The 19061-nt window shown below is 39.2% G+C and overlaps 1 protein-coding gene across 1 annotated transcript in view; it reads left to right on the top strand.

The window, feature by feature from the left end:
* LOC104946427 (uncharacterized) overlaps positions 1–19061 on the top strand; it is a 36133-nt gene that overhangs the window by 6924 nt on the left and 10148 nt on the right. Inside the window, exons 3-8 of the mRNA XM_010772268.1 lie at positions 1665–1739; positions 1838–1951; positions 3075–3498; positions 6403–6488; positions 9024–9146; positions 9498–9566. Of these exons, the coding sequence (XP_010770570.1) occupies positions 1665–1739; positions 1838–1951; positions 3075–3498; positions 6403–6488; positions 9024–9146; positions 9498–9566 (891 nt within the window). The remainder of the gene's footprint in view (positions 1–1664; positions 1740–1837; positions 1952–3074; positions 3499–6402; positions 6489–9023; positions 9147–9497; positions 9567–19061) is intronic.

Here is a 19061-nt window from a genome sequence, read left to right as displayed (position 1 = left end):
ACTTGTCCTGAAGCCACTCCTTTGTTATTGTGGCTGTGTGCTTAGGGTCGTTGTCCTGTTGAAAGGTGAACCTTCGACTCCAGTCTGAGGTCCAGAGTGCTCTGGAGAAGGTTTTCATCAAGTACATTGCTGCATTCATCTTTCCCTTGATCCTGACTAGTCTCCCAGTTTCTGCTGCTGAAAGATATCCCCACAGCATGATGCTGCCACCACCAAGCTTCACCGTAGGGATGGTGTTGGCCAGGCGATGAGCGGTGCCTGGGTTCCTCCAGACATGATGCTTGGCATTCAGGCCAAAGAGATCCATGTTGGTTTCATCAAACCAGACAATTTGGTTTCTCATGGTCTGAGAGTACTCTAGGTGCTCCATGTGGACTTTCATGTGCCTTTGGCTTCCTTCTGGCCACTCTACCATAAAGGCCTGATTGGTGGAGTGCTGCACAGATGGTTGTCCTTCTGGAAGGTTCTCCCATCTCCACAGAGGAACACTGGAGCTCTGTCAGAGTGACCATCGGGTTCTTGGTCACCTCTCTGACTAAGGCCCTTCCTCCCCGATGTTCAGTTTGGTTTGGGCAGCAAGCTCTAGGAAGAGACCTGGTGGTTTCAAACATCTTCCATTTGCAAATAATGGAGAGCACTTTGCTCGTTGGGACCTTCAATGCTGCAGACATTTTTCTGTAAACTTCCCCAGTTCTGTGCCTTGATACAATCCTGTCTCTGAGGTCTACAGTCAATTCCTTGGACCTCATGACTTGGTTTGTGCTCTGATATGCACTGTCAACGGTGGGACCTCATATAGACAGGTGTGTTCCTTTCCAAGTCATGTCCAATCAATTTTATTTACTACAGGTGGATTCTAATCAAGTAATAGAAACATCTCAAGGGTGATCAGTGGAAACAGGATGCACTTGAGCTGAATCTTCAGTGTCAAAGCAAAGGGTGTGAATACTTATGTACATGTAATATTTCATTTTATTATTTTTAACACGTTTGCAAAAAATTCTTTAAAAACGTTTTCTATTTGTCATTATGGGGTATTGTGTGTGGGATATTGAGAAAAATAAATAATTTAATCCATTTAGAAATAAGGCTGTAACATAACAAAATGTGAAAAAAGTGAAGGGGTCTGAATGCTTTCCGGATGCTCTGTATAAGGGAGCTGAATACTACTGTTACCTCTCACAATAATTAACGTCAATCATATTTTTAACACATTGAGAATGAAGTATAGATGTGGTTGAAAAGTGGGACACTAATCTGCTCTGAGATTTAAGTAAATAAGTTGATTAATTGCCAGAAAAAAAAATGTTGACCCCTGATTGAGCATTTAAATCGCTATGAAGCACAGATGCCAGCTATCTTTAGTGAGATGTTTCAAAGTAACCCTCCACAAACCTGAGAAGGTAGAACAATTGCTCTATCGGTTTCATACACAAAAACAAGCAATATAGTGTATCTAACATTATATAATACATAAAGGTGATATATGATCAGGGTGTGGCAGACATGTACGTATATTTTCTTTCTTTTTGGACATACCTACGACAGAGATTTTAGTAATTTATTATCAGTTATATTGATAAGAGGGAAGTAGCAGGTCTTAATGTGGACCTGACCCCCCCAGTGTAAAGGAAGTCATGTATTCCCTCTGTTTTGTCCTGAAGGTTGGTGCTGAGGCAGTTAGGATCTCCGAAGTGGAGAAGTGCTGCCGCCAGGTGGACGCTCTGCAGGAAGCTGTGGTGAGTGTGTTGAGATTATTTATTTTCCGACACATTTACAAAAGTTGCCAATGACAGATTTTCCAAAAATTGCTTTAAAACGGTTGTCGCTGTGACAGAAATCTCTGAAGGACACATTCCAGAAGTTTCCGGCCCCCGAGGAGCTGAGTCAGTGTGTGACCTGGGACGTCATGCAGTCATCGCTGCTCAGCGAGAGAGAAATCCTGCAGAAGGTGAGATCCAAACAGAGTTCAGTAAGCGTCAGTAAGAGAATCAAGCCTGCTTTCAGCCTCAGACTGGGACAGGAAACTCCTGACATGCATTGAGTCTGTTTTTTGAGATATTTCTACAACGTTGAAGGGGATTGTAGTGATGCTTGGTCAAAAATCAGCATTCAAAAGGCCTCATTGTAGAAGACGGTGCCTTTATGTATGCACAGAGCAGCTGCCTATAAGCCTCCACATCCACATACCACATTTAAAGGCAGATAATGATTAGGGTACTTGAATATTATTAGTATTATAATATTTTTAGAGGTTGAATACGTTAGGACTGTTTCAGACTTGTTTCCAATAACTCCAGAGCGTCCAAAAGTAAACATTTATAGAAAAAATATTTATCTTATCATTTCAAAACACTCAAAAATAATGTTTTTATCCAACCAATTATTCTGCTACAAACAATGTGTTGTTTTTTAGATTTTCAAAAACCACATTTTCACTGCGCTCAAAAAAGAGTTTGCTGCAAACAAAAGGAAGCAAGCACTGACACAATGACAAGTTATATTTATTAAAGAAAGCTGGTTCCATGGGAAATGAATGACTCATTTGACCCAATAACCACTATATTCCCATTTCTGATTTCTTTGAAAAAGTTTAGAGTGATTACCTGAAAAATATTGACAACAGATATTCAAAGCTTCATCCGAAAAGCCTGGTTAAAACTAGTACAGTAAAGGAAAAAGATTTGTACAGCCCTACACTGAAAAAACTGAAACGTTTACTTTAATTAATAACAGATTTCACATAACTGTATTAGGGTAGTTGAAAACAATAATATGAAGTTTAAATAACAAAAACGCAATATTATTGCTTTCAACTATCCGAATACCTTTATGTGACATTTGTTGACATAATACATTTAATTAAAGTCAATGTTTCAGTTTTTTCAGTGTATTATCAATGAATGTTGCTGTCAATGAGGTGTCAGACATTGTGTCTTTGTCAAAGCATTCAAAGGTTCAGATTTGTGTTACATTGTCTTTACCACCAACAGACTGATTAAAACACTCTATAATAAAAGTGATCATTCAGCACAATCCTGTGTATTGTCTCCTTGTCTCTACGTTTTCTGCAGGACCTTGTAAATTCAGGACTTATCGATCCAGCCAAAGGGATCAGACCCACACACACACCTTTCCACGGCAGCTTCACTGCTGCAAACACAACGCCTTCTCACACCAGCACACCCTCCTCCCCCAGCCCCCTGGAGGACCCCAGCAGGCCCACAGCTCCTGGTTCTCTGGACACTGAGGCTCCTTCAGTCCCCTCAGGGCCCCCACAGCAGACTGATCCTGAAACAGGCGGGACGGCTGCTGCTACGCTCCTGCCTCGAAAGGCCAGCGGCTCGGAGCGTTACGCAGAGACGGTGGATGCCCTGAGGAACATGGGCAAACTGAAAGAGAGTTTCAGCAAGCTGGAAGCTCGAGTTGCTGCGCTGGAACAAGGAAAGCTGGAACCGTCACAGCTGAAGCACCTGAAAGAGCTCATCACTAACAAAGGTAGTGGCATAGCACCTGATGAGTGTTGAATTATTATTCTACATGAGAGATTGTTGTGTCTGATTATGTAAACACTTAAAGAGCAACCTTAAAAGAATGAATTACTCACACACACATACCTACATACCATGTGTCCTGGTAGAGGATTTCCTCGTGCTACAAACTAACAAAGCTAATTCCTATCTATTAGGGATGGGTATCGTTAAGGTTTTAACGGTACTACTACTTTTATCGATACCGCTTATCAGTCCGGTCTTTTAACGTTACTTTTATCGGTTCTTTTTGAGAGAAAAAAAGGTAAACTAACTAAACGAATTGTGAGCCAAACTAATATTGCTTTTTATTTAAATTAAATACATAATATTTCACATCAAAAGAAACAACAACGTTTTCAAATCCTATTAAATAATCTGATGACAGAACTGTAAACAGAATAGCTGAAACTTTAACAAAATAAATAACTCAGTTACCTCTAATCATTAACCCATGTTTGTATAATGTAGTTAACTCCGTGTGTTGCTGCTAGCATACATAACACCTGACCTGGGGCTACAGAGCTACTAGAAAGACAGTCGAACCCGGTGCATTCCTCCGTCTGAATGTGGTGCACTTTTGATAAATGTTTAGACAAATTGCTCGTGTTACCGCCCTTACATGCTAAACTCTTATTGCACTTTAGGCAACGAGCATCGAGACGGGTAAAGTTTAACCACACCTCGGAGCGCGTTCTCTCCGCCATCTCCTCCGTGTGTGTGTGTGTTGCTGCATGTAGCAGCCGCGTTTTTGTAAACTGCCCCTCCCCCTCGCAAGCAAGCGGGGCAGAAAAATAATCATAGAAGCATTTTGCAGTCTTTTTGCGTATTAGAAACGGAGTTGGCGACACTAAAACTGCAATATAATGTTTGTGTAGCAATAATACATATGATATATATTTGTTACATGTCTCCAGTACCGATAAAAAGGCCGCTAACGTCGGAGCTTAACGGTACCACGGTCTTTAATAATTCAGCCCCGGGGCCCGTTTAATACCGGGGCTCGGTACCCATCCCTACTATCTATACAGAATCAGAATTCCTTTATTTGTACCACAACGGGAACATTTACATTATTACAACAGCAGAAGTATAGTGCAGATAAAGTAAAGAGAATAGAATTGCATATTAAAAAATAAAAAATTACTAAATATGCACAAGTTAATAACAATTAAAAAAAACATTAAGTAAAACAAAAAACAATAAGTAAACCATGGTAAAAAGGGTAGCAGAATATATATATATATATAATAAAAAAAAGACCATGTCAAATGAAAGAGGTAGCTGGTACTGTTCGCCAATTGTAAATAAATTGAGAGTAAAAATAAAGTGTGAATTGTAAAAGGGTATAATTGCACATGTGTGTATATAGCACAACGTTTTATACTGTATATTTAGATAATCAGGTTACATCACATTATTTTAAAGGAAAACTCCAATATTTGGGAAATATGCTGCTTCAGAATATAGCCCCTAACCTTCGACTTCACTTTAGTTTTTGATACTGCACATTTCATACAAATAGGCAAAAAATAAACAACAACAAAAACATTTTTTGTTGTTGTTTATTTTTTGCCTATTTGCCATATACAGTAGCTCAGTTGGTAGAGCTGTTAGCCCATGTGCTGAGGCTACGTCCCAAAGCGAAGGAACTGGGTTCACATCTGGCCTGAGGGCGTGTGTCATCCCCTCTGTCTCCCCCATTCAACACTGTCACTGCAATAAAGGGTTAGGGTCTTTATAAAAAGTAATTTGCAAAACTAAGAGTTACAACAATAATATCATAAAAAAGGGTCTGCAAAAAGGCCTATTTCCCTAAAATAAATTAAATATATCTAATGGAAACATTTCTAGGATTTTTGCGTTGTGGTTTTCAAGCACAGTATTCAAAGTGGTTTTAGAGAGGTGGACACCCAGAAACGTACCAAACCCAACAAAATGACATACAAAAGAAAAGACACTCCAGTAGAGATGCTCTTGCATGGGATTAAAGATAATTTAGCTTTATGATAGTAACGAATTTTAAATAGAAATTCATTTTCATTAACACATTTGATATATTCTCAACAAACCTATAGATCAGGGGTCGGCAACCCCTGGCACCGTAACCAGTGGCACACTAGGAATAAGTGGAATAAGTGTGCAAAATATTTAAATTGTATTTTCGGATCCTGAACAAGATCGCCGCCAGAGCGGAGCAGAGACCTGCAGAAGGAAGCCATGCACGCAACGCAGCCCCGCTCTCTTTAACTCCAGACGACTTTCTGCCGCTTTCCTCCGTGGTGCAGTGCTGATCGTTTCACCACGGAGGAAAGCACTTCACTAATTGCAGTACCCATAAGGAGCTGTACAAATGCCCCAGTTTTTGCGTGGCTGTGTATTTAGTTGAAAGCCCAGTGGCGATCTGCTCATCTCTCATCGAAATAACATGCTACAAAGGGGCGGACTGGCCATCTGTGTGCTCTAGAGAATCACAGAACGTACGATCGTCCTTATTATTATGCCGTTCAAACCAATTATTAAAATTTATTGTTAAATTCGGCATTATGTAAGTTGCCCTGACAGGTCCACACACTGCTTCCCCGCAGCGAGGCTCCCCCCGCCCTCCTGTTGACAGTTCACGAGCGTCGGCACGCCGGTAAAATAATTTTTTTTGAATGGCACTTCATATCAAAAAGATTGCCGACCCCTGCTATAGATTATGCATTTATTAGGCATGGAGAGAAAAGATGACCAGAGACAAACTTTAATTGACAGCCTTTAGATTTATTTATTTTTTTCATCATTATTAATAAAAACCTGTCAGTTACCTGTCCTGGATCTATTACTTACTTCCCTGACTTGTACTAATGATGTCATATTGAACTTGTAGGTTCACGGAATGCATCAAATAACATGATGGATCAGCTGAACCAACAGAAAGCTCTAATAGACAACTTGATGAAAGACCGGGAAAAGGTGGGTGAGAAACTTAAGAACATCAGCGTGCACTCCTCAGTAATCTATGTTTTCTGATCCAAACGATGTGTCTGTCCCAAGCTGGACAGTTTGGAGGACATGTTTATGAACATGTCGAGTCAAGACAGAGAATCCAGTTCAGAGGCAGCTCCAGGGAACGAGGAGGCAGACAGCAAAGCCTCTCTTGAGCTCAGACAGCAAATATCCTACCTCAGGTAACGACAGGAGGAAACACAGGGACATCTCTAGAATATGTATCTACTCAACAGCTGAGCCACATCCTTCAAAACTTAAGCAGACAAGAAAGATGCAACAGAGATTGCGACAATAATGTAGTGGTTGTTCACAGTTGATGGTAACAAAGTGGGACTTGTATGTCCTTCTTTACAGGAGTTTCGAGCTTGAGAAACATTAATATAGAGTTTAGAATGTTTTTTACATGAAATGTTTCTAGTTTGATTGCATTTTGCCTCAGTGAAATATTGGAGAAAAGTTTCCCCATCACCAGTACAAGGTTATTATTGCAAACTTGTATTACTAAAATCAGAATAAAAAAATAAAAAGTATTGTACACTTGAACAAAATATAAAAATATGTATTTCTTGAGGATAAACCCATGACAATTAGATAAAGAATATTTAAATATCACCTGGTGGGAGACAGCAACCACAGAAACTTTCAGCAGATGCTGCAACGCTTCATTATGAATAGTGCTTATTTTTTCCAATTTCAAAGTCTTCTAGAATTAAATAACAACATAACGGTTTTTGATATTTTATCAGATCAAGTGTCGTTTTACCAAGCTTAAACAAGCAGATGCTTATGGAAGGCAAACTAAAAGGAAATTGCAATGTTAAAAATAAAATAAAACAAAAACTGATTGAAAACCCCAAACTATTATAACCTATTATAATCAGTGAAGTTGATTTGTTAGAAATGAAAACCTGAAGATAAATGTTGCACTTCTAAATCTATAGACATTTCTTTTTCTTTTTATCACTTAAATGTGGGGTCTTTCTCCACGTTGCGTTGATATACTTAGTCCTTTGTGAGTGTTCAGATCGGAGAAGACTATGTTCTGTGTTCATGTTCGTACCGTCATGTGCAGGAAGTCTGTGCAGAAACTGGAAGAGGATCTGAAGCAGCTCAAAGCTCAACAGGCTTTAACTTTGGAGAGAACAGAAGACCAGCACTTGCAGAATCAGGTCAGACAGGAGGGTCAGTTAGGGGGGGGCAGTCAACAAAAGGGATACACAGGGTCATTAAGTGAAGGTCAGATACTGATATGCTGCTGCAGCACCGACAGGCCTGTTACTGTTTACCTGTAGTTAAAAACAATTAAAAAAGTTTGAGTCTAACGTCAGCTGTCTGCCCTCTGACCTCAGCTGGACGACCTGCGAGGCATGTTGGAGGACATGATGCAGTCGCTGACCTCTGACCTGTCCGAGGTGGGACAGGATGAGGGCGACGATGACAGTCAGGGACTCGGCTCAGCGTTCACAGGCAAACCGGTGAACGTTGGCAGGAAGCTTAGCCTGCTGTTCCAGCACTATGAGCAGTTGCAGGACGCAGTGAGCAGCCTGCTCCAGCAGCAGAGCGGAGGCAGAGCTCAGCCGCCCAACGACGGAGAGGCAAGATAGATGAGATTCAGATTTACTGTCCCAGGGGGGTATTTGTTTTCCCTGCTGGTATTCAACAGATATACAAAAAGCAGAACACAGCAACACAGCAACTGAACATTGGATAGCAACTGAAATGCGTATTGCCACACACAGATAAAGTGAGTGCAGAAACTTCAAGTGCGATGCATCCCGTGACAGACCGGCAGAATGGTCAGGAAAACTAATGTGAAGTATTGGTCAGGTGTCATTTTATATTGTGCGTGCTAGGCGTGTGGTGCTTTAAGGTTTATATCTGGGCTTATTCTGGTGAGTATTACATGAGTAGATGAATACTGTGAACTCTAAATGTCTTCAAAAAATGATTCTAGATGGATATTGGTTACATTTCTGCTCTGCTGAATCACTGTGTGATGACAAACATGGAAGATGGCTGCGATGTCAGTAGGGGCTTGTCCCAGGTGGGTCTCAGGTGTTTAACCTCTGGTAATCAGTCACATGTGGGATTGTTAATGTTTAAATAAAACAAGTCCTGCTGCTTTGGGACTGAGCCATGATTACTGAAACTTGCATATAAACTCATCCAATAGTTGAAACATTGGTTAGTGAATTGAGTTTCTTTGAAATCACTGTTTTGAATATGATATTTGGTTCAGATGTGGTTTATCAGATAGTGATTTTCAACATAATTTCCCCTATAATGCTACCATGAATACATAAGTCTTTGCGGTTCTGTTTATTAAGCTATGTGTATAAATTGGGAATTGTAAAGATACATTTGTGGTAGGTTCAGTCATGTTTTTTGTACTCATGCAACACTATTCACTTTCAGCGAATGTGATGTCGAAGCTGGGACCGCTGTGAAGCATATTTGAATATGACTATGTGTCTATAACAGTGTGTATGTGTGCTTCAGAACGGGGAGCTGGTGAACGACGTGCAGAATGCGATCCTGCAGCTTCAGACAGACTGTGAAAAACTTACTGAAACCACAAGATTTCTGCACGAGGACAACAGCCAGAAACAGAGCCACATAGAGGTAAAAAAAACCTTTGTATTTTTACGGTGAAGTAATGCCTTTCAAGATAATGAATAGACACACTTCGATTGGTAGGTTTTGTTTAAATAATTGTATTGATACTGAAAATATGCAACAACTCTACATATTGCATTATTTATCTATTGACTTATTACAGAATATCAATGGTTGACTATCATTTTGGCTTTTGACCTTAAAAACAAAACAATCTAATTATTTGCATTCTCCTGCAGAGGTTATTTTTGCTAGTAATATACAGAAGAATCCAAAAATAAGCCTAATTGATTAAATAAGAGTAGGTTTTTTGCTTATGTTGATTATTGCTGAGTATAACCGTTGTTTTTTCCACAGGAGCTGTACAAGACAACGGAGGAGCTGGAGGAGAAGAAGGCCGACAAGCAGATGGTGGAGAGTGAAATCGTAAGTGGGTTCATTTTTCCCACTAAAACCTAAATACTGTGGATACAGGCAGGTCTGTACTAAGTGCACTATGCTGAGAGGATCAACATACTGTATGTATCAACCTATATATAGAGTCTATGGTATCAACATACAAATAAATAAATTACATTAAATAAAGAGAAAATACATTTTTTTAATTTTCAAATAAATCCTTTTTTTTTTTAAATAGAAGCATATACAATGAATACAATGGAATGCAGTAAATGTCAAATAATTTAAAGAAAATATACTTTTTTTTTGCGTCTCTGTATTTCGAGATTTGTCTTTGTATTTTCTTTTTTATTTGTGCTCTAATTAGCATTATTTTTTGCCCTTGTTATTCTTTTGCAGATTTTTTAAAATGAATTTGTAATTTCGTATTATTGAATTCAAGAATACAATTGCTTTATTAAACTCTTTGTTGGAGAATTCTGCGTGCACTTTTCATTAGTACACGCATACAAATGTTATTTTATTTGAAGTCATCCACACATGAAAAATGGTGGGGAATAAAGTACTTTTGTTGTTGCTGTACAAAAAGCTATAGAGTGGCGAAGTCACGCCCATCTACTTCCGCCCCAAGGGACCTTATTTCTGAAAAATAATGTATTGAAGTCAATGGGGAGAGAAAGATTATCTTTCAATCCCGTTTGAATTGTGAATTGTGAATTTGTCAATCTTAAAAAATCATTTCCATGTCAAAAAAGTCACAGTTTGTCGTAAAACTGTTGAAATACTAGACCAGGGGTACTCAAATACAAATCTTAAAGGTCCAACATTTTTTTTTCAATAACACAAAGGTCCGTTTATTACGGTCATTCAAACTTTTAAACAATTACAACAAGATTCTTAACACGAGGTTGCAAAAACAAAAATAATCTGTATGCAGCAGTTTTCATTGTTATTGTGTCTGTCCTTGATCCCTCAGGGTCGCAGTGTAAGAGCTGCAGTTATGAATAAAGGCAGCTGCACCCTCTTTCATTCAGCATTCCCATTATTGCTTTATAAATGTCTTGCCCCCTTGTGTGTCCACTGAGGTTCGTCAGGCCCAACACATCTTCAACAAACTCCCCCTTTGCCTCATCATAAAAACTCACAAACACCAGCAACTGAGCATTGTCAGTGGTGTCAGTGGACGCATCCACAGCTAAGGAAATGCACTGTGCATTTTGTAGCCCATCACAAAGCTGATTAATCAAATCACCAGCCAGTATTTATGTTCTTCTGGTTGCTGTGGAATCTGAGAGGGGGATTTGCTTGACCTGTTATTTCCTCTTTTTGTTTGCCTTCAAACATGTTCTCCATCACTTCAGTCATGCATTCTTTTATTCTTCGGTTATTATCCAGTGAAAAGTCCTTACCTACTGGCCTAGTTCAATCAAAGTGGTTACTTTCTGTGGGAAGTGTAGTTTTACACACCGTCTTATTTGACTTTCTCAGGACTTAAAACTGTTTTTTGGGGGCAGACCCCCACAAAGAAAAAAAAAATGTACACACATAAGGTCATCATCTTAACAGTTTTGTATGCTCATCCGTGAGCAGAGCATCAAGTTGACATGTCTATTAAAGCTGAATGCCGTGATTACCATGTTGTTCAGCAAAACGCCTCTCAAACGTATTAAGATCCAAAGCTTTAGTGCGTTTTGATTAAATGCTGAGTACAGCCACACTGACAGTAGGCTTGTTTGAGACGCGTTGCGGCTCGCCTCGAAAGTAGACGAGAATAGCCGATCGCAGCCGGGGGAGGTCTCAAAAAGCTCGCCTGAAGTCGGACAACTCCGAGTCGGCTTCTTCTTCTTCTTCTACTTCTTCGCCTTCTTCTTCTTCTTCTCTCGGTTTTTTGGCGGATTGCAAANCAAAGCTTATGCATAAGACACACCCGAAGCGGTCAGTGGTGTGTCCTTAATATTATTATTGTTGTTGTTATTATGATATAATAAATATTACTATTATGGTATTTGGTTTATTATAATCTTTTGTCGTACACAATATATAAGTAACTTAGTTAATGGCAGGAACCGCCCCTAACATCCATCAAACAAGACATAAAGAACCTACCCTTCCACGCAAAGTCCCGGAACATTTTAACGGTAGGTCAGCTGCAAGTTAATGAACTGATTGGTCTTTTTCGTGTAGGAGATATGTTACAAATACTTGAAGTTGTAAAGATAAGTTTGTAAACACTAAACTAGATAAAGACTGTAAAAGCTCCTATTAGAGCTCAAAAACACCCCACTTTGACCCCATACAGATTACGCATACTTTAACATAGAACAAAAATTACAAGTTTAAACAGTTCTCGAGACTATGGACTTTATTAGACTAATTAGATATTTTGTAGCTAGCACGGTTCTCACGTAGTCGCAGCTTACGTTTTGTGAACATTTCACACTGTTTCACATTTTATAATGGGTGTGTATGGGAGAGTTAAGACTTAGAGGGACATCACGGCTAGAGGGGAGAGGAGCTGGAAAATCTGATGAGTTTTTTTTCCAACTATTGCTCGGCTGGCCACAATTTTCACTCTTCATACATAATTTAGTGATCATAATGTAGGGAAATTTGTCATGGCCGCTCCGATATGCTCATTTAATCAAACAGACTTCCACATATAGCAAACAGAGAGTCATCAGTTGTTCATCTGGTATCCTAAATACTCTGGTTAGGATACTTAGCTGATTGGAGTTACACTTTTTTACTTAGAAGCAATAATGCAGCTCAATATTGTCAATACATTCTCTGACAGGCTGTCTCTCGTTCACTGGCAGGGCGTTGCCATGGAAACGCTTTGATCTTTGAACACACCTGTCGGTCGTTAACTAAATCCAGTGGTAATCTAAAGATGTTCAGAAACGATGCAGGAATGTGGTACAAGAATCCAAAAATGCAATAGACAAATAGTTAAAATAGTCAGCTAAAAGTGAGCTAAAATGAATGGATATTCTTTGTTGTACCTTAATAACAATACAACTAATGCTATTAATACTTACTCAGCGGTTAGCATCGGGACGCGCACCCAAGTTTCAGTCAGTCAACATTTCTCTGAATTTTCTAGTTAATAATAGTTTTCGAATAAGTGGTAGTATAAGTACTATTTTTTTTTTGTGGAAAACATACCCTCATACATACACATCACACAATCACATTTATTTTATTTTTTAAATATATTTGATCTTTTTTTCTTATATCTTGTTCTAATAGGTTGCTATTATTAATATTATTATTTCTTGTATTTTTCTTTTCTTTTTATAAACGGACATTATTTAGGTTAAGACAACAAATAAGCCCTGTGTCTATTCCTGCACTTAATATATATTTGTTAATGATTTGTTTTCTTTGACTTTTTAAATACTGCGAATAACCTTCAACTTAACTATATGACAAAACCGTGGAAGGGTAATGTGAAACATGAGGAAGTGACTATACACCTGCTGACATCTCATGCTGAGTCTCTCTCCGCACTTTGTTCTGAACATGATTTATGGGAACAAAAATCATTCAATGTATTTTGGCTGGGAGCTGCAAATGTCAAGGTAAGGTGCAGCTGCCGGGGTTGTGGTGCTCGTTGTTAACCTCCATCACATGTTCCTCTGATGGCTGCAGGCATGTGCAAAACTAAAGACAAAACCAAGTGCCCCCACAAACCCACTGCCTCCCCCGAGGGTCATCACCCCCACAGTGCCAAGAGCAACCAGGGCAGCCACTCAGGTGAGACATACACACAGGAAGAAATGTAACATCATCTTCATAACTATGTCTACATTAGTGTATGACCAAGTGAAACTCTGCCATGTTTCTACAGTAGTTCCGAAAAGGGCCTTTCACTTGTTTAAGTCACCGAAAAAATCTTACTTGTAGTCCTATAATTCCCACGTGTCCTTAAAATCCTTAAAAGTTTGTTAATTGGAAGTAAAGTAGATCAAATGTACATGGGTCATGATAGTGGTTGCATTTATAAGTTCCCATAAGTTATTTTAGTAAGCTCTTCAACACAATCGCTTAACCGACACAATACATGTGTTGCTTTGCTGTTTTCTCCCAAAAACCCCCCCCCCCTTGCCTGAAAAGTCTCGATTGGACTCAATTGTTTTACCTCTGTAACAAAGTGACATCACTATGTAACATCTAGTGCTCCAACACATTGTACGTAATAGGCTAAGGGGCGGGACATCTCTAAGCGGTAGACCAATCCCTGCAGCGTGTTTGTTTCTCTGATGACTTCATCTCTGATGAATGCATCAGGTATCAAAATGAATAAAATAAAAAAGGTCCAAAGTGATCATCTTTTAAAAATGTTAAAAGAGGAAACATCTGATTTAAATATCACTTAAGAAAACCTGATATTTGACACTGCAGACTGCTTTAGGATCTAATAGGGCCCCTTGAAATGGGATGTTAAAGAAAGGGTGGGTACCCTGAAAACAGGTAAACTAACAATAACAGTAACAGGTAGAAGTAAAACAAAGGAAGAGTGAGAGTTGGTTAAAGGCAATGCTGAACAATTATGATTTTTAATTGTGGTGTAAAGGGGCTCACACATCACCCACACAAGCCCTGGTAGGTCTCATGTGACCCCTCCTCTCGTCCTGTGTGCAGCGTCCAGCCTGTCGGAACGGGACTGGCCGGTGTCGGCTCTGGGCTGCACGTCTCAGAGCTCGGTCGCTGCAGCAGAGAGCAACACGGAGCCGCCCGCTGGCGCACCGCTCGACCTGTAGGGGGCACCACTCAGCACTGTACTGTTTTAATATGTAGTTAACTTCTGCACAGAGGAGGTAACCTGCTTTTAACCTTTTATATTTTTTGCTTATTTTATTTGTTGGAACTGTTTTTGCACTACATGTCCCATAAATCACCTGTCAAACACTGAGTCCAAAACTGTGGATTATTTCATTGTTTTCACTTTGAGTGATCAGCCACTAAATGTTATCATTAATAATGATAACATTTAAACAAGAATTTCCTTTGGGATGAATAAAGTCTTATCTGCATAATAAATATAATATAACTAATAATAAATGTATTCATTTAAGACCACAACAAGGATGTGCTTAAAAACCCTGAGTAGAAATTCCCCAAAATGCCTGAAATATGTCAATATCTTATATCTTATACAGTGTTTTTCCTCTTAGCTGAAATTTAAAGCAAAAATGTTAAAGGTAAGAGTGGAGAAACCAGCTTGAGTGCGCTAGAATTTGAAAATACACAAACCGGAAAAAATCTGCCTCTTCCTTCGGACTTCCTTACAGAGCCCCTCCTCCAACACACACAAACGCGCACATGACCAATGACACAGATGACATTTTTTTATGTATTTATTGTCAAAGCATTTAATATATTCATTGCTATCGGGATGTTAAGAGCATTCCATGGAATATAACAAGTGTTTCTGAAGTGAATTACCTACCCTACCTTTAAGTAGAGTATCTTAATAGATACATGACACATGTACATATGCCAAGACAAATATTCTCCTCATTGCTCAACATGGATCTGACATGGAACACATAAATGACACTAACACATTACATTTCGCACAAAGTTTTGTGTGAACATGCTCAAAAATGATGCAAAACCGTCGAAGTAGGAATGTCAAACATTTGGTGAAATAGTGCAATAAATGTTGGAGTAGAAGTGCCAACAATGTGCAACACATTTAGAAAGATTATAAATCACTCAAATGTAACTGTGACATCTTGTAGAGCAGCGGGGTCCAAACCTTTCTCACTGAGGGCCACATACAGAAACATCTACGAAAGGCTGGGCCCCTCACTAGAGCTATAATGCCTCTTAAAGGTCCCATTTCATGGCCATTTCCACTGATCATAATTCCATTGTTGAAGAATAGAATAGATTTATATTGTGCAATTTTCCAAAATCACTTTGGTTTATCATACAGCATCTCTGTAAACTACGTGTATTCACTGAATTTCACTCTCTGCCTTTAACGGCTCGTTGTAGCTCCAATAGCTCCAGCCCCCACCCTCCCTGTGAGCACAGTGTGCTCTGATTGGTCGGAACGTTGTGAATTGCGCTGAGCTCCGTGGAGATGTGGTTTCCTTGTTTAGCGACAGCGAAACACAGCCAAACTCACCCTGAGCTAGACCCTCCAGAAAAACGCGGGCAAAAATCCTTGATTATGCGATTAAACATGCGGGGTTTTTATGTGATTTTATGCGGTGAAGTTGCGAAATATGCGGAAAGTTGCGAAATATGCAAAATATGCGGGAAAAAATAATAAATGTTTTTTTAAAATATTGGCTGTCTTATTTATTCTCTCTGACACACACACCTGCCACTAACGTTAAACCCCTTTACTATTCAATTAAACACATTCAATGTTTATTTATTGTAAAAGCAATTGGGCTATTTTAATCTCACACACACACTTCTCCGCCTCATTCTGTTTTCATTGACTCGTTCGTTATCTGACCAGCTTCAATCTTGTAGGCTACTCACCTCGTTTCTTGTAGCCCTCGAAAGGGTTTTGGAGGTTGATGCCTCGGTGAATGTGAGTTGTTTGGCTTTCTTGTCCGCAGCAGCAGAAAGCATTTTCGAATGTTTGAATGAATCAAAGTGGGTCGTCACCGTCGATTTTCTCTTATGCTCCAACACACAGTTGCACGGGGTGCAGAATAGTTTCCCCCCACTTTTTGCCCGGTCTTTAGTAGAAATGTTCGTCGGTAAATGAGATGGATTAGATTTTTTCATCTTGGTGTTTTCTCTATCGTGTGAGCTCCACACGTTCACTCTATACAGTGTTGTTTACATTCTGTGATGCGCGAGCTGATGACGTCACGTCAAGACGAGTTAAAAACATTTTAGGTTGGACTACAACAAAGAGTGAGCAGAGACCGAGACAATACAGGAGGACGAGAAAAGAGAAAAAAGATAGGAGTATTTCCCTCAAAAAACTTCCCCCACTCCCTAAAAGGACGTTAGTTTCCCAACTCCTCCTTACGGCCACACAGTACGACTGCCTCTCACCCCTGCTTTCCCAAAAAACACTCCCTGTCAAGCAATTAAACAAAACTACCTGTCAACGTCCAAACCCTCGAACCACAAACACGCTGCCTATAAAAGCTCAAGGACGTCCAAGTCCGAATAAATACCTATAAATAGACTAGTCAACAAGGTTCGTGGACTCAAAACTAACAAATGGAGTAAAATGTAAAATAAACGAATGGTCCAAAGAAAGAGTCTTTTAAGTGACCAAGATTAGGGCCGAAAAAATATCTCTAAAGAGAGCCTCATAAAGCCATAAAGAGACAAATTTACACATAAATAACAAATTTGGTTTTTAATTTTATTCATACAAAAAAACCACAGAGTACGAATAGTTGAAACATAAATTGACATTCCGATTTCCTGCCTCTTTTGTTAGGAATCACTGAAAGAAAGACTCACTCCACTCCTGCCTAACCCAGCCCGCAAAGAGGTAAACTGAAAGTTCAGAATGTACTGTGCCACGAAATAACTCTCCTCCAGACCTCGACCGCAAAGTTCTGTGTTGAAGATTTTTTAACCCCTATATCGACTACGAGTTTTCTATAGTTTGTCTGGTGGAAAAAAAATGTCACAAATCCATGAGAAACAAAGTTCCGATTCTCCTTTGTATTCTTCATTTGGTTTATACTATATAACGGAATAATACCCCAATAATCCCGTAAACCAAAACAGTGGGTGAAACTCATCAAAGAATAAAAAAACGAAAAAACTTTTTTAAGGTAAAAAGAAGACCCGAATGACAATTCTTTACGCTATAAACAATAAAAAAGCCTAACTAAGATGTACACACGGAAATATTGTAAAACCAACGTTAGGTGTTATAGAAAGACTCTAAAAACGCTAATACTTGCCATTGTCTAGAAGTCCCTTACTACTACTAATGTTTAAAAGACAGGACTTAAAATCCTTTAAACATAATTTGAAAAATTAAAAAGTTTACATGTTGTTCCACCACAAAAATAACGTAGAATAATCAATATACAAAACATATTTAATTTGATAAAGTTCAATGGGATTTTTAACAAATCACTCGGCAACTTACGAAAGTTAGAATTTGTTTTTGCAATCTTACTATGGCTGATTTCAGTAACTCTATTTGGTGTAAAAAGTTACTGTCCTTATAAGCTAACCGTGAAGTTCATTTCACTTTGTGGGGGGAGAAGAAAAATATCAGTCCGCACCATTTGAAGAACGAGAGTCTCCTCAACAGACACTTGTCCTTCATGTGTCCGTCTCTGACGTGGCCCCAGCACTGAAGGCCGTGCATTACGACTGACTCCCCTTGTGTGTACGTTCTCAAAAATAATGAGACCGTGCCGATTTGATATATTTATATGTACAATCTATGACATCAACAAACCCAAAGAGGACCGAAATTTGTCCGACAGGTTTGAATGCCGGGCCCGGTAAAACTTAGCCCAAGGAGTCGTTAAGATTGTATATTCCCTGAAATATAATTTGAAAGACGGAACAGAATATAACATAAGAGATTTATAATAACAGTTATATAATGGTGACACAAAAAAAAAAAAAGTACAAAATTATCGGTGAAAAGTTTCTTTAAGTCAGTAATTTCAATTAACAGTTGAATCTAAACAACAGGTCCTTTAGATTACCAACCTATTCTTTTTCGATTAATTTTTTATATGTATGGAAACTTATGTGGGAAGTATAAGGAGACATAATTTTCGTTAACTTCGAAGACAAAAATTCCTTACTTCCGAACGGTCTGTCTTATTACTTCTGGGTATCTCCTGCCTAACAATCCCACAAAGAAAGAATCTCGGAAAAGATCATAGTGCTTATTACCAGGATGTAACCTAAACTAAATCATAGACTTGAATTCCACAGGTACAGTACGAGAAAGCCAATAATGGCAGGAACACACAATACTCCAAAATACGTACAATTTGCACACGTCTCATTTGGGAAGTTCATGTGGGGACATCGCTCAATTTTGAGATTGTGTCCTTTTATGGAGGGGTTTTGCGCACTCGCAACCTCTTTGCAGTGACAAGGACTAAGAAGACGCCATTAGAAGTACTACAGAACGCAATGGACCTTTGGTTTACCTGGTTAGCCACCTCGGCAATGCAATGCAAGCCTCGCAAATCAATTCCGGGGGCGACTACCAGTTAAACTGGTTAGGTGCCTGAGGGAGTGTGTGTTTGAGTCACCGACTCGAGACGACTAAGAGGAGGGGACCGAACGTCCCACCTATGTCCTGTCAACCTTAAAGAAGAAGCGCTGGTAAGAGTGTCGCAAATAGTTTGGAAAAAAAAGAATAAGTTATAGGTCGGCCGTGAATAACAAAAATTAAGCGACAACTGGAAACCACAACGAGTCATCTGGGAAGGTCTTTTTCGCTAAAGACGCTAGCGCCTAACGGTGTATTAGCGTTTTAACCGCGTCTAAAAATTTCGACGTAAAATAGTTTTCCGGCATATGAGGCGTAAAAAGGTGTGTTTC

The sequence above is a fragment of the Notothenia coriiceps genome, unplaced genomic scaffold, assembly GCF_000735185.1.
Source record: "Notothenia coriiceps isolate Sejong01 unplaced genomic scaffold, NC01 NC01_scaffold00011012, whole genome shotgun sequence".
Lineage (NCBI taxonomy): Eukaryota > Metazoa > Chordata > Actinopteri > Perciformes > Nototheniidae > Notothenia > Notothenia coriiceps.
The sequence above is the reverse complement of the archived record's forward strand: the minus strand, read 5'-3'. Positions and strand labels throughout refer to the sequence as shown.